Source organism: Buteo buteo, chromosome 16 (assembly GCF_964188355.1).
Source record: "Buteo buteo chromosome 16, bButBut1.hap1.1, whole genome shotgun sequence".
NCBI classification, from domain to species: Eukaryota; Metazoa; Chordata; class Aves; order Accipitriformes; family Accipitridae; genus Buteo; species Buteo buteo.
The window spans coordinates 29,602,193-29,615,192 of record NC_134186.1 but is presented as its reverse complement, the minus strand read 5'-3'; the positions used below and the strand labels follow the sequence as shown (position 1 = coordinate 29,615,192).

The 13,000-nt window shown below is 64.8% G+C and overlaps 3 protein-coding genes across 10 annotated transcripts; all 3 read right to left on the bottom strand.

Moving 5' to 3' along the window:
- Positions 1–5,753: 5,753 nt before the first annotated feature.
- Positions 5,754–7,599, bottom strand: LRRC10B (leucine rich repeat containing 10B). The gene has a single exon (XM_075048457.1). The coding sequence runs from the start codon at positions 7,477–7,479 to the stop codon at positions 6,604–6,606; it is 876 nt and encodes a 291-aa protein (XP_074904558.1). The 5' UTR covers positions 7,480–7,599; the 3' UTR covers positions 5,754–6,603.
- Positions 7,600–8,259: 660 nt separating this feature from the next.
- SAXO4 (stabilizer of axonemal microtubules 4) lies at positions 8,260–10,842 on the bottom strand. Of its 8 annotated transcripts, none has more exons than XR_012653224.1 (10): positions 10,706–10,831; positions 10,363–10,562; positions 10,126–10,234; positions 9,936–10,044; positions 9,608–9,852; positions 9,223–9,323; positions 9,086–9,136; positions 8,715–8,967; positions 8,573–8,645; positions 8,260–8,497 (listed from the first exon to the last, which is right to left on the bottom strand). XR_012653224.1 is itself a non-coding variant. In XM_075048441.1 (10 exons), the coding sequence occupies exons 2-10, from the start codon at positions 10,408–10,410 to the stop codon at positions 8,337–8,339; spliced, it is 975 nt and encodes a 324-aa protein (XP_074904542.1). In that variant the 5' UTR covers positions 10,411–10,562; positions 10,706–10,831; the 3' UTR covers positions 8,260–8,336. The 8 variants fall into 8 exon arrangements, 7 of the variants coding, with proteins under 7 accessions (XP_074904542.1, XP_074904540.1, XP_074904541.1 ...); XM_075048441.1 differs by having other exon boundaries at positions 8,890–8,967; XM_075048443.1 differs by lacking the exon at positions 8,260–8,497 and having other exon boundaries at positions 8,582–8,645; positions 8,715–8,819; positions 8,890–8,967.
- SDHAF2 (succinate dehydrogenase complex assembly factor 2) lies at positions 10,730–12,999 on the bottom strand. The gene is made up of 4 exons (XM_075048473.1): positions 12,865–12,999; positions 12,030–12,253; positions 11,181–11,290; positions 10,730–11,020 (listed from the first exon to the last, which is right to left on the bottom strand). Exons 1-4 carry the CDS (start codon positions 12,877–12,879, stop codon positions 10,890–10,892), a joined length of 480 nt encoding a protein of 159 aa, XP_074904574.1. The 5' UTR covers positions 12,880–12,999; the 3' UTR covers positions 10,730–10,889.
- Between the last annotated feature and the right edge of the window lies 1 nt (position 13,000).

Sequence of the window (13,000 nt, the reverse complement as noted above, 5' to 3'; positions counted from 1 at the left end):
TCCAGCCCCGGTCCCTGGGAGCCCCCCTGCCCCTCCCCGGCCTCCCCCCGTGCCATTTCAGGGGGCCAGGCTGCAGGTGCAAGAGGGACCCCCACCTCCCCTCCCCTTTCAGCTCAATAAAACCTCTCCGAGCCGTCAGCGTCGCCCGAGCGGGGCCGCAGAGCCCCCCCCCCATGCCCTGCCTTATCCCCGCCGCCCTCCCCGAGCCCCCCGGCTGTGCTGGGCTGGCACGGGGCGGGGGGCACCCAGGAGGGGAGGGCAGCCCCCTTCCCCGGGCCGAGGCGCGGGCTCCTGGGATCGGAAGCCATGACACAGTTCGTTAGCCAAAGCAGGCTCATTTGTGCACTGCCTTCAGCCGGGTTTGATGCTTTACTACCGTCTTGGGGCTCGGTGGGAGCGGGAGGTTGATCACCCCGTCTTGGGGGTCACATCCCGTGTGGGGACCCCCCCATCCTGCCCCCAACCCAGCTCTTCTCCCTGTTACCCCCACCTTGGGCATGTCCCCACGGGGCTGGCCGGGGGACCGGCCTCGAGCCAGGCAGTAGCCCCCCCGGGTGGGATGCTGAGCCTCAGAGCATCCCCTTCCAGCCGGGCTGACCCAGGCACCGGGGCTGGTCCGGGACCCCCGTGAGCCCTGTGCCCAGCACTGGGTCCCTGGGGGTTAAGGGATGGAGCAAGTGCCATTGTCCCCATCCTGGGCAGGTGGCATTCCCGGGGGCAGCCAAGCCTGGCAGGAGCGGTGCCAGCAGCATCCCCGCCGTGCCCGTATCTCCCTGTCGGCTCTCCCCTGGGATGTACGTGTCGGACCCCTGCCCGCTCCCCAGGGGACGGACCCACCTGGGAGCCCCATGGGGTGCAGGGGCTTGGGGCAGCTCCTTTGGGGGGGTGACAGATGGGGTCACCCAGCGGCGGCGTGTCCTTTGGGTCCTCCCCACCTCCCTGCGCTGGCGGGGTCGGCGGTGGCTCGCCGCGACGGACGAGGGTCCTGGCAAGACCACAGCAGCGCTGGGTGCGATGTGAGGCGTCCCTGCCCATCCCAAGTGACACCGGTGCCTCTCGGCGTCCCTCTTTTCCACCGGGACTGGCCCAAAGCGAGGACACGGTGGCCAGCATGTGTCCGTGTCCTCCTGGGGGGGTTTCCAGGGTGTCCCACCGGTCGCCGTGCCGGGTAAGCGGAGCCCCTCCAGGCTGGCCGGGGTGGGGGCATCGTCAGCCCCCCGACCTCGTGGGCTCCCTCTGACCGGAGAGGGGCATCGGCCGAGCCCTCCCGGAGGAGGGGAGAGGTGGGGGCTGCCGCCTCCGCAGCCATCTCAGGTAGGGCACGGCCACCCGCGGGCGCAGGGACACCCAAAGGTGTGCCAGAGCCACCCTGCCTGGCCAAGGGTCCCCCATCCTCAGTCTTCCTTAACCCCCCCCCCGCCATGGCACCCACCACCCTTCACCCCTCCTGCACCCACGGGGAGGACACCGACACCCCAATGCAGGGTGTCACCGAGCCAACCCCCCCCACCCTGGGTGCCACCGAGGCCACGGGCTGTCCCCTGGTGGGGGGGGGGGGGGGGGGCTGTGTACAACCGGGAGCCTGGTTTTGGTGAGTGAGAGTGTTTCGCCCCGTCACCGTCGCCGTCCCCGTGCCACAGCGTGTCCCAGCGCGGGTACGGGCACCCGGGGCACCCCGCAGCAGGCACGGCTCCGCGGGCGTTCACGCCACCCCGCCGGGCTGCACAGGGTTTCGGGGTGCTGGGGTGGGCACCCGCTGAGCCCCCAAGGTGCTCCATGGGGTTTCTCCGCTAGTACGGGGAGGGGGGGGAGCCTGCACCAGAAACCCCCCCCAAAAGTCCTCGGGGTGCCTGGTTGCTTGTTCCTTCTCCTGCCGAGGGGGACATCCCTGTCACCCCGGGGGCCGGGGGGGGGCACAAGCCACTTGGGGACACAGTGGCAGCGGGACCGTCCCGTGGTGGCAGCCGGGAAGGGTTCGCCAGCCCCCGCAGTCCCTCTTTAGACGATTTTGGACAATCTGGAGAGAAGTCATAATACTGCTACTACAGTAATAATAATGCTTTTAGGGACATTTGTATTTTTATCATATTCTCTCTTTTTTTAACATAAAAGAAGAGATTTACATGCCTGGGGAAGGGGCTGGAGCCGAGGGGTGGCAGGACCAGGGCACCCCAAGGTCGGCCACCGCGGCGGGCTGTGCCGGGGCCCCCCGAGCCCCGGGGGCTCCCCGTGGGCAGGGGCAGCCCAAGTGCCGGCGGGGCTGTGCCAAGCTGGGTGCCCACCCGTCGCCCCTCGGGCACCCCGCTCCTCCGGGAAGGATTTCTTGTCTGCGGTCGGCTCCCCGGGGCTTGTGTGTTCATTTTTAACTCTAGAGCTCTTAGCCGTTATCTTGTTCAGGTATCTCTCTTCTTCATGTGACGGTAACATCCAACTGGTGTGTAAAATACAGAAAAACAGGAAAAAAAAAAAAAGACAAAAAAAAAAAAAAGACAAAAAAAAAAAAATCAAGATAAAAGCCCAGACCGGCTGACGAGCGGCTGGAGCAAAGGGATGCCCGGCTGGCGATGGCACCCCGCTGCCGGTGGCTTTGCTGCGTGGGGGTGGCCGTGGCCGGCTGCCCCCTTTTCTAATAACGGCAGCAGAGGCCGGGGCTGGCGCCGCTGGGGAGGCTGGGGGGCGAGGGCCGGGGCGCGCGCGTCGGGGCGCCTTCTTTGCAGAATCCTATTTTTGGGGAGCGGGGCCCCTCGTTTTCTGGAGGCAGCCCCTGTTCTCGGTAATAAAGGACAGTCAGTAACTGCCAGCGTGCCTCGTCTCTGGGCTCGGGGGGATGTGGGGGGCAGCTCCTGCGCTCCCCCGGCAGCTGTGCCCACGGCGAGCGCTGGTCCGAGTGGGGACAGGGGTCACAGTGTCACCTGCACCTGGCTGAGCATCCCCCCCCAGCACTGAGCATCCCTCCCCAGCACGGAGCATCCCCCCCAGACTGAGAATGCCCCCAGCATTGAGCATTCCCCCCAGCATTGAGCATTCCCCCCAGCATTCAGCATCTCCCCCCAGCCCTAAGCATCCCCCCCCAGCAGTGAGCATCCCCCCCCAGCAGTGAACATCCCCCCCACACTGAGGATCCCCCCAGCACTGAGCATTCCCCCCCCCCCCCGGCACCGAGCATCCCCCGCAGCATTGAGCATCCCACCCCAGCACCGATCACCCCCCCCCCGCATGCACAAGGAGAGGGGAGGATGGGGCAGGCCATGCTCGAGGACCCCCTGGAGAAGGGGGCACATGTCGGGGGGGGTGGGGTGACAAAACACTCTGAAGGGTCCCTGCAAAAGGAGGGGACAAGGAAAGCCACCTGGCCAACCTGCGAGGGCTGCAGGGTTGGGGCTGCTAACGAGGGCAGTTAACGAGGGCAATTAATGAGGGTTCATTAAGAGCAGCCCTAGCAAGAAGCTGTTCCTCAAGGTGAGGTGCCTTCAAGCAGTGGTTCTGCTGGGAGGTGATTCCCAGGAGCGTTGCGGGACCCTGCCCGGATTTGGGGTCCTGATGGGGGCTTTGGGGGTCCCCCCAGCCTGCACTGAGCCGGGTGACGCAGCCAGCGGGTCCCAGTGGGCAGCAACTGGGCCAGAAGGGTGAGTGGTCATCCCAGCTGGGCAGGGGTGTGCTGGGGGGGGGTTTGGGCTGGGTCCCTGGGGGGTGACGTGCTGGGTAGGGACTGGAATATGGCTCCGGGGTGGGGGACCACGTCCTGGGCAGATGCCTGTTGGTGATGCAGGGGGCATGTGGCTGCCTGGGAATCCGGGGTGCTGGCTGGCACTGCAAAGGCTCAAGTGGCTGCGTTAAATAATTCACTGAAGGCTGGTCTTGAATAAATAAAAGAAACTCTAAACGAGGGGATGGCAGGAGAGCTGTGTCCTCCAGATCCAGGATAACATCCCTCCAGATCCGCCTTTTGGGCACTGGGACGCAGTGTTAGAGGTGGCTGGTAGCAGCAGGGGATAAGGCTGTCCCCTGGCCAGCTCCTGCGTCCCAGCGGAGGGTAGGTTGCTGCTGCTTGAACCCATTCACGCTCTGGTTTATGCCTAACTGAGCCAAACCTGGAGATTTTGGCAGCAACAAGCTACCAACGGCATCGGTGCCACTGAGCCTGGCTGCTGTCTGGGCTGTGTTACACCAGAGCTGGGTTTCTTTTATCATGCTACATCTTTGAACGCAGCAAAAAGAAAATACGCTTGGCTCCGTGCAGCGATCCCGGTGCTCCTGTTGCACAGAGCCGGTCCGAGGCGCAGCGATCCCTGAGCCCCTTCCTTTGTGTTTGCAGCCAGCAGGAGCAGATGGAAATAGCAGCATGATCCCAGCTGCGGCGAGGCCACAAACCGTCGTACGCGGGGATGGGAGAGTAGGCAGAGATATATATAGAGACAGACGTATGGATGATGCACTGCGCACACGCCTCGCCGGGTGCTGGGGCTCGACGATGCCAGCGTCCCCGAAATACTTGTGCATAGCAGAAACCTGTGAGGTTTCCACTGACTGCGGCAGCTCCTGGCCCTCATGTCACCGCAGTGATTGCCACCGGTGCCATGCCTGGACCCCGACCCAGCTCCTTCCCCAGCAGGAGTGTGAAACCCAGGGCTGTAAAAGGCTGTGGTGGTGGGAAAAGGCTGCAGGGAGTCAGGGACCCCCCTGCCTGGGTGTCAGAGCTTCTGGATCTGGAACCCTGCTGTGGGGACAGGCTGGTGGCACCCAGGGCCACCTGTACCCCTCACCCTGCTGAGCACAGACCGGCTGGCAGGGGTCTGCACGGAGCTGGCAGCAGCAGATGGGTTGTGCCAGGCAGAAAAGGACGTCTCGCTTGGAGCTGGGGCTCGGAGTCCTGTGGGTGTCTGCCAGGGCCAGCACCCTGTTGGGGCGATGGATAATTACCTGCTGATTAGCAGCAGTGTCTCCCCAGGCAAAGCAGCAGCACCCCAGATCATTGGCAGGACCCCTGGGGGCTGGGAGCTACCCATTGCTGTGCCCAGCACCCCAGGGTGACCCATGCCAGGATGCTCTGCCTGCTACAAGCCACAATGGTGAAGGCTTCCCCGGGTGGCAGGAGGGACCGGCAGCCTGGACCTGTCCCCCCATGACCAGACCCGAACCCAAGGGGGAAGAGCAATCCAAGCTCCTGCCAAGCCCCAAATCCACTGTCCACAAGTGGGAATGGAAATGGGGCCTCATTACCGCTGGAAAGGCAGGGGCTTCATCAGCCTCTGCTGCCAGAGGGACAGGCACAGACAGGCCCTGCGTATCCTGCAGATGAGGATGCTCCACCATGTCTAAAATAGCCACAGTTCCCGCTGTGGAGCAGGGAGTGGGGGGAAAAAAGCCGGGTAGCATCCACCCCGCCAGCGTGGGAGAGGATGTGGCAGGAGTGCTGGCTGCCTCCCAGCCACCAAACCCCTCGCGATTAAAAGCGGATACGCGGTCTAAAACCTCCAGCAAGCCCCAGCCCTCGGAGGGAGCATTTGGTGCTGGTGCGGCTGAGCTCTCCTGCCGCACCAGGATGGCTTGGTGGTGAGCAGGAGCATGGCTTGGAGACAGGCAGAGGAAAAAAGGACTCCCTCGAATGTCACAAATAAGAGGAGCTGATGATCTTGCACCAAGATGTGTTGCTGCATTTTGAGTGGCTCCCAAACACACCCTTCCCTGCCGCAGCCCCCCAGAGAACAGACCCCGTCACTCTTCTCTTACACTGGGTTTTCTTGGGTTTGTGCTTTTTATTGCTTGAGTTTGGTACAGATGGTGCTCAGGGAGGAGAAGAGGAAGAAGGCAGCAGCCCTGGCTTTAGTGCCTGTTTTGGGGCAGACAGAGCCAGTGCTGGGGCTCCTCTCCTAGTACAGAGGCAAAACCCTTTCCAGGCTTGAGACAGGCAGCGCTTGTGCCCAGGCAGTTTCCATCAGCTTTTTCTCAAATCTGATGCCCGGAGGAGCCCAGCGGAGACCTCTCTCTCCCCTAGCCCAATTCCAGCAGCAGGACAGGGATCTCAGGGGTGAGAAGGGGTCTGTCTGTACCTTTGCTCTCAAACCTTGCTGCTCTTCAGGGTGATGGGGTTCATGTGGAATGGATGCAAACGGCATTGCTTTTTCCTGTCCTGCCCCACGGAGCCAGGAGCAAAGGACACGCGTGGAGGTGGCAGGGCAGCTGCAATTTGTGGTAGGAAGGTCCCCGTGCTCGTGGGCAGGCATCATGGGGACGCCTGGCTGTCAGCAGCACCGTGCTGCCCACCAGGGCCTGTCCAGCAGGCAAGTGGGGTCTGTGGGGTCACCCGTCATGGCAGAGGGCCGTTTCCCCCATTCAAGGCACCCTGCGGTTACATGGGATGCTCTAAGGTTGGCTTGTGGATCCCGACGGTGACCCACAAGCCCTGCAGATCCAGGAGGCAGCTCTTTGCCTTCCAGACTGGGAGATGCTGGTACTCGGACTGTCTGTTTTCCTTTGCGTGGAGGCTGTGAGCTTCCTTCTTGCCCAGTCCTAGCTGGGAGATGGTGGTCCTCAGGAGCCCAGTGGAGGCTCCCCATCCCCCTGCGGTGCATCCCTGTGGGTGTCTGGCTGCAGCGTGGCAGCTCAGGTTTCCCCAGGGGAGCCCGGCAGGGCTGCAAAGCTGCCTTCCCCATCCTCCAGCAGCGGGGAGCCGTCCCCGGGGGCTGCCGGTGGGGCCTCGGTGCCTTCCTCTTCCTCTTCTTCCTCCTGGCGCTGGAGGCTCTGCAGGCGTTCCTGCCGCGCCTCCATGAACTCCTGCGCCCCGTCGCCCACCAGCTGGACGGCATCCCCCACGCACGGCGGCTGCCGGACGGGGTTGTGGTCGTAGGAGAGGAGGCGCAGGGAGGAGAGGCAGGCCAGGTCGGGAAAGCGGGCGATGCGATTGCGGTCCAGGTCGAGGACGCGGAGGTGGACCATGCGCAGCAGGACGGCGGGGAACTCCTCGAACCGATTCCCGTAGAGCCAGAGTCCCCTCAAACCCGCCATGCGAGGCAACCCGGCGGGCAGGCGGGCCAGGCGGTTGTCTCCCAGCTGCAGGCTGCGGAGGTCGGGCAGGCGCAGGAGGGCTCGGGGGAAGCGGGCGAGGAAATTGCCCTCCAGCCAGAGGCAGCGCAGGCTCTGCAGGCGGGCGAAGGCGGGCGGCAGCCCCTGCAGCCCGTTGCGGCCCAGGTAGAGGTAGGCCAAGCGGGGCAGGCGGCACAAGGCCTCGGGCACCTCCAGCAGCTCGTTGCCGTCCAGGGCCAAGGTGCGGAGGTGCCGTAGGGCCGCCAGCTCGGCCGGCACTTCCCGCAACCCCGTCCCGCTCAGGTAAAGCTTCCGTAACCCCCGTTGGGCCCACAGGGCCGCCGGGATCCGTCCTCCCCGCACCTCCAGGCGTTGCTCGATGCCCTCCGGCCCTTCGGCCGCCGCCGCTCCGCGCCCCGCCGAGCCGCCGCTCCCCATCCCCGCCGCCGTTGGCATGGCAACCCGCCGCAGCCAATGGGAGGGCGGGGGGCGGGGCCCCACGGGAGGGTCCTCCCGTCGGGGCACCTGGCTGGAGGCTCCGCCCAACCGCGTGGCCCCGCCCCCAGCCGGGCTCGGCCCCGCCCCGCGCTACCCCACCCTTGCCACGCCCGTGCCCCCGCCCTGACGCTTTTCTTGCTCTGTACTGTGTTCCCGCCCCGGGCAGCACCTCCTCGCCCCCCTCTCCCACCCCCTCGCCCTGCCCCTGCCCGGCCAGACCCCCCGTAGCCTGGGGGCAGCGTTTCCCAGGGTGGGGGTCCCTCCCTGATCTGGGACACCCCCCCCCCCCAAAGGGAGGTGTTACAGGCCCCCCCTCCCACCCCGGCGCACTTTCGCACCCCACGAAGCCTGGTTGCACGCCCCGTGGCCGGGGAGGGTATGGACGAAGACCCCAGGGGACCCCCATGCCACGGCTGCCCATCCTGTTGGGTCCTGCCGGACGGGCTGGGGCTCTTCTTCCTCCTCCTCCTCCTCCTCTTCCTCCCGCTGCCCACCCCAGCCAGCGCAGCCTGGTTTTTCCCTGCCGCAAATCAGCTGTGTCATCCCAAAGCCGGCATGGAAAGCCGGGCTCGTACAGCCCTCCAGCGGCTGCTGGCCAGGCGGCACCCCCGCCCGCCCCCCCCACCCCCCCAAATCCTCCTGCCAGCCTTCGGGGTGCAGGCAGCCCCCAAAATAAGCGCTGGGGGCAGCCGCAGCCCCTCCACGGTGTCTTGAAGAGCCAAAGGTGACAATGGCATTGTGCCCAGGAAGACTGTTTGGGGTCTTTATTTCTCCGTGTGCTCCCAGGGACTGGGGGGGCCCCAAAGAACTGGGAGCTATCGCTGAGGCTGGGACTCCCGGGGGGGCCACACCGGGAGGCGGCCAGTGATGTCCCCCAGCCCGGTGGGGTGGTTGTTGGTGCTGAAGCCGCTGGGGCGCTGGGGCTGGATGCCCCCCATGGGTCTCACCATCCAGGTCGGACCCTGCCAACACCAGGCTGGAAAATCCAGGAGGGACACGGTGGTGAAGCTGGAGCCTCCCCCTTATCCCCCTAGGGTCATCCCAAACTCACCTGGCACTGCAGGGGACGGGTTCGGGCGGGGGGTCACATACTGGCCACGGTTAATGGTGAACCCCAACGGCTCCTGGGGGGATGGAGGTGGGTTGGGTGCATGGTCCTGCAGGGACGGGGACGAGGCCATGCCTGCACCCACCTTCCTGCCAGCACCCTGCTGTCCCAGAGGGCTGGTCTGGGTCACTCAGCGTGCCTGCAGCCCTCGGGAGACAAGTGGGATGGGGTGGCCCACCACGGGCAAGCCCTGCGTGGGGATAGTGGATGAGGACAGGGAGGGCACATGGGGACGGGCAGTGGGATGGGGTCCCGCTCACCGCCGTGCCCAGACAGCCTGGCACCTCCCGGCTGAACCTGTTGCCTCTCTCGGAGCCCGCCGGGAGTGTCTCGCCGCCCTGCCAGAGGATGGAGATGGGGTGGGTGGGACGCACGTGTCCCCTGCCCCGCACCCCAGCCCTGTCTGCTTGGGGGGGGGGGTCTCACCTCACCACCCCCTCCCCTCGCCCTGCTTACGTGGCTGCGCACAGAGGGCAGGTAATCCGTTGCGGTGATGCTAACGCCGAGCTGCAGAAGAGCAAAATTGTCCCTTGGGGTGCAAAGGGGGTGAGGGGCTAGTGGGGGACAAGGGACCCGGTGGGGCAGGGGCTCACGGGCTGGGCTGGCAGGACTGGCAGGATGTTGTCGCTCCTTGGGGTGGCCCGGGTGAAGCCTGACTGCTCCTTGGCACCGATGGTCGTCTTCTGCAGGACATCTGCGGGGAGCAGATGGGGCAGGGAGGGAGCCCCACTGTCCCCGTCCCTGTCCCCAGCCCAGCCTGCACATGGACCCTGGAGCCAGCCATGGCATTACCCGGTGTCACAGCCCCTGCCTGTCCCCCTGTGTTTGGGGGTGGGCAGGTGTGGGTGATGCAGGGCAGAGGGCCTCCAACACCCCCAAATCCTCCTGGGGTTGGACCTAGTCCTGGGATCACTGACACCCCAAAACCTCCTGGGGACGGGGCTGGCCCCAGCACCACCGACACCCCCAAAACCATACCTGGCTGGGCAGGACCAGCGCGGCAGCTCTCTGTGCTGTGCTCCCTGGATGCTCTGGGGGGGCCCTGGAGGAGCCGCGTGTGCTGGGGACTCACCCCCCCGGTGTGGGGGCAGGAAAGGGAGGACTCTTGGAGGTACCCGCTCTCTGGCTGGTGGATGTGGCGGGGCAGCAGGCTCCGGCCATCGGGGAGCCAGAAGGGCTTGAAGTGCTCAGTGGTGGTGGACGTGGCGGTGTCCTGGCAGCGGCTGTGGTGGGAGGCCAGCGTGGCTGTGATGGCGTAGCCCCAAAACTTGCCCCCCCCCATTCCACTTGCAGCAGGGGTACCTACCCCTCTGCTGCACCGCGCGGGCAGAGCAGGCAGGAGATGGCCGAGTGGTTGTTGGACACGTAGCCGCTGTCGGTGTGGGGGCCGAGGCAGGGACAGAAACGTGGTTGGCCTGGGTGGCAGCGGGGAGAGGGGGCTTAGTCGTGGGAACGAGCCCCCACACACCTCTGGGGAGGGCTTCGGGACCCCCTACCGTAGGCCACTGCGTAGCTCGTGGCGTAGAAGTTCATGAGGTCGGCGCTTCCGCCAGTGCGTGCCTTCACCGAGGGGGAGACGATGCCCAGCCCCACGGCAGGAGAGTCCTGCAACAGGGACCGTAACTTAGCACGGGGACAGCAAAACAGACAGGCAGATGCCATGGTAGGGCTGTCCCAGAGCAGCTCCCTGCCTGCCCGGAGGCACGGGTGGTTGTGGAATGTCTCCCACGGACCTTGGGATGGTGACGCTGTCTCCTGGTAACCGCAGCGCAGTGACACATGGGGACCTCGGTCACAGAGAGTGTCACTGCTGCCTGGGGACCGTTTTCCCAGCTGGGACACCCCGCAGATGGCACCGGAGAGCAGGATGCCCCACTTCAAACTCCTGCGGAGGGAGCCACAGCCCCCTGGGTGTGGGGCCACCTTCCCCAGGCTCCCAGAAAAAAGAGTTTCAGAGGGACAGGAGGGAGTTGGAGACAGCGGTGAGCTGGCACGTGCCAGAGCAAGCTCGGATTGCTGCCGCCTCCCCTGAGCACCCGTTACCAACGCCGCCAAAGAGCAGAGCCCTGAGCTCACCAGGCAGCAGGAGCAGCAGGGCTAGCAGCCACGGCTTTATTCATCGTGCCCTGAGAGTCCGAGGGAGCCGCTGCCGGAGGAGGAGGAGAAGAGCCACAGGGAGGGCAGCAGCACCAGTGTTTCCACAGGGCCCCGTGTCCCTCCTCTGCTCCAGGGTATGGGGAGGGAGAAGGCGGCCTCCTCGTCAGCGGGGTGACTCAAAGAGGTACTCCAGGTCCGGCTGCCGCAGCCTCTGCTCCCTCTTCTTGTTCTTGGCAAACTCCCTCAGCATGGCCATCACGTCATTCTCGAACTCGGCTGGTGTGGGCTTCGCTTCTGTGGTAAAAACAGAAAGGGGGCAGCAAGAGAACGGCTCCATCCTGTCCCGAAGGACCATGGTCACCCCGCTAATCCCAGCTCCCACAGCTTGGAGCGACCGTACTGCCTTGGCCGGTGCCCTGGTGAGCGGGCAGGGCAACAGGCAGCTGCACCATACCTGTGGCCCAGTAGTAAATGTCCCAGTCATTGCTGGGCTCGTTGATGAGCCGGTCGTAGAGGTTCAGCTGCTGCTCACTCATGTGGTTCAGGTTTTCCTTCGCAAAGAGGCTGGAGAGAGGACGTACAAGGATTGAGCGCGGGTGACCAGAGGAAGAGCCACGCTGGCATGCTGCTCCCAGCCATGGCTGACACCCAGCTCTCTGTGCGATGCCAGAGGACGCGGAGGAGCTGGATCCAAAGTGACCTGCCTTCAGCCCCAGCCTGCTCTCCGTTAACCACTACTTCAGTCCTGAAACCCGACTGGCCTTGCCTCGTTCATACATCCCAGAAATTACATACATCCTTCCCAAAGGATTTCAGCTCAGCCATCAGCTAGGAGCTTCCTCCAGAGCTCTCACGTGCCTCCAGCTGCCTCTGGCTCTGCCCCGTCCTGCCCAGCAGCAGCATCGATCATTGCATCCTGCACCCATGCAAGCAAAGCTCTTGTGGTGATTTACCCAATGGCTCAGCCTTCTATCTGCCTTCTATCCTCTAAGCATCACCACAGCTCCTTAGGTTTTGGATTACGGCTGTGCACTACCCCACCAAACTCTTTCCTGCAATGCTCAGAGCTCTTCCCTGTTAATTAAAAACCTGTGACATCTTTAGGGAGACAAACTGCCGGCAGCTAAGGCACCTCCACCCGCCTTTCTCCCTTAGCTCTCCAGGGCTGATGTTATCTCTCCTGTAAAGTACAAGCCATCCCTGCCCGCTCCCATCTGCGGGGGACAAATTGTTAGGGAGCTGTAGGGAAGGACAGACAGCAGGGAGGTGAGTAAGCGGCGAGGACGGGCAGCCAGCACCTCACCTGAGCAGGATGCAGTTCTCCAGCATCCCCCTCTTCCGGCTCTCATACAGAAGCCGGGCTCTCTTGGTCTCCAGCGGCTCGTCAGGACGCTCCTGCCAGGGAGGCAAAGGGATCTCCAGCACATCCTTCCCTGAGTCCGTCGGGGAGTCCCCGCGGTAGCCCCGCTGCAGCCTCACCGACCCCAAAAAGTACTGGCACAGAGCCCGCCCGGGCAGGGAGCAGAGCTGTGAAAGGGACACGGACAGCGCAGGGGACACGTCAGGCCTGGCTGCCCCAGCACAGCGGAGACGAGGAGATCCCCAGCCCCCACACGACCCCCCCCAGACCTTGCTGGTCATGATCCCCCAGCCCACACCACCCCCAGACTCTGCTGCTCCTCCACCCCATAACTCCCCCCACCATGCCATCCCCATTCCGTAACCCCCCCAAGACCCTGCTCCCCCAAATCCCCCCATCCCAACCCCCCAGACCCTGCTGCCCCTAACACCCCCCCATAAACTCCCCCCAGACCCTGCTGCCCATAACACCCCCCCATAATCCCCCCCAGACCCTGCTGCCCCTAACACCCCCCCATAATCCCCCCCAGACCCTGCTGCCCCCGATCCCCCACTCCCACACACCCCTCCAGGCCCTACTGCCCCTGACACCCCCCCCAATCCCATAACCCCCCCTCAAGACCCTGCTCCCCCAAATCCCCCCATCCCAACCCCCGCGACCCTGCTGCCCTCAGGGTCTCCCTCTACCCGCCGCCTCTCCCAGATCCGTGATTCCCCACAGACTCCCCTTGCCCCGGGACCCACCGCTCCTACTAATTCCTTCCCCCCCCTCCCCTCACCCTGGTCGCCGCCATAGCCCCGCACGGCCCTTCTAGCCTCCCTCCGGGCCGCTCTGTGACAGCGGGCGGCCCGACTCTATGGCACGGCGGTAGGAAGAGGGGAATGGGGTGGGGAGGGGGGGAGGAAGGAAGGAAG